The sequence below is a fragment of the Bison bison genome, unplaced genomic scaffold (genome assembly GCF_000754665.1).
Source record: "Bison bison bison isolate TAMUID 2011002044 unplaced genomic scaffold, Bison_UMD1.0 scf7180017863978, whole genome shotgun sequence".
In the NCBI taxonomy this organism is placed as follows: Eukaryota; Metazoa; Chordata; class Mammalia; order Artiodactyla; family Bovidae; genus Bison; species Bison bison.
Genome location: NW_011494550.1, coordinates 780,141 through 780,880, shown reverse-complemented (window position 1 = coordinate 780,880; position 740 = coordinate 780,141). Strand labels below are relative to the sequence as shown.

General features: G+C 66.4%; 1 protein-coding gene across 1 annotated transcript in view; it reads right to left on the bottom strand.

The window, feature by feature from the left end:
- BRD4 (bromodomain containing 4) overlaps positions 1 to 740 on the bottom strand; it is an 87,582-nt gene that overhangs the window by 6,328 nt on the left and 80,514 nt on the right. The window contains exon 13 of the mRNA XM_010834002.1: positions 418 to 637. Coding sequence (XP_010832304.1) covers positions 418 to 637 — 220 coding nt within the window. The remainder of the gene's footprint in view (positions 1 to 417; positions 638 to 740) is intronic.

Sequence of the window (740 nt, the reverse complement as noted above, 5' to 3'; positions counted from 1 at the left end):
CCCCCCCCCCCCCCACCAGCATCATCCTGCCCTGTGCTCCGTGCCCCTAACTTTCCTCCCTCCCCTCCAACCGTTCCACTCACCCTCCAGGTCTTTCGTCATCCCCACATCCCTTGCAGGATGAGAGTTCATGCCCTCCCACCCCTGACTGGGAGCCACAGAGGAGTCCCATCCTTTCCCACCTCGCACTGCGAGGCCTGGCCCACCAGACCTGAATCAGTATCTTCTGCACCAAAGCACGGTCTCTCCTCGCAAGGCCTGTCCTGTCCACACTTCTGGCATCATTTCCAGAATGGGGCCAAGGAGCGGCTAATCGACCCCGAGCAACCAGACAACTGAGGCTAAGAGGGATTCTACCCGTGGCTCAGAGGAGCCCGTCACCGTACTAAGACCCGAGTGGGCGCGGTCACCGCTCACCTGGAGGAGAGACCACCGAGTGCTGGTTGAGATGAGGCGGAGTGCTGTGCTCAGGAGGCTGGGGCAGGTGAGGGGGTAGCTCGGGCTGTGGCAGGTGCAGGATGGGCTGGGTGAAGTGGCCGATGGGGTCGAAGACACTGCCTGGAAGCTGGGGCTCCAGCACAGGCACCTGGGCGGCGATGAAGGGTGGAGGCGAGGACTTCATCGCGGGGGCCGCCTGCTGTGGCATGGAGGGGGGCGGGGGTGGGGCCGGGGGCTGCTGCGGAGGCTGCTGCTGGGGCGGCGGCGGCGGCGGGGGCTGCTGGGGTGGCGGTGGCGGCGGG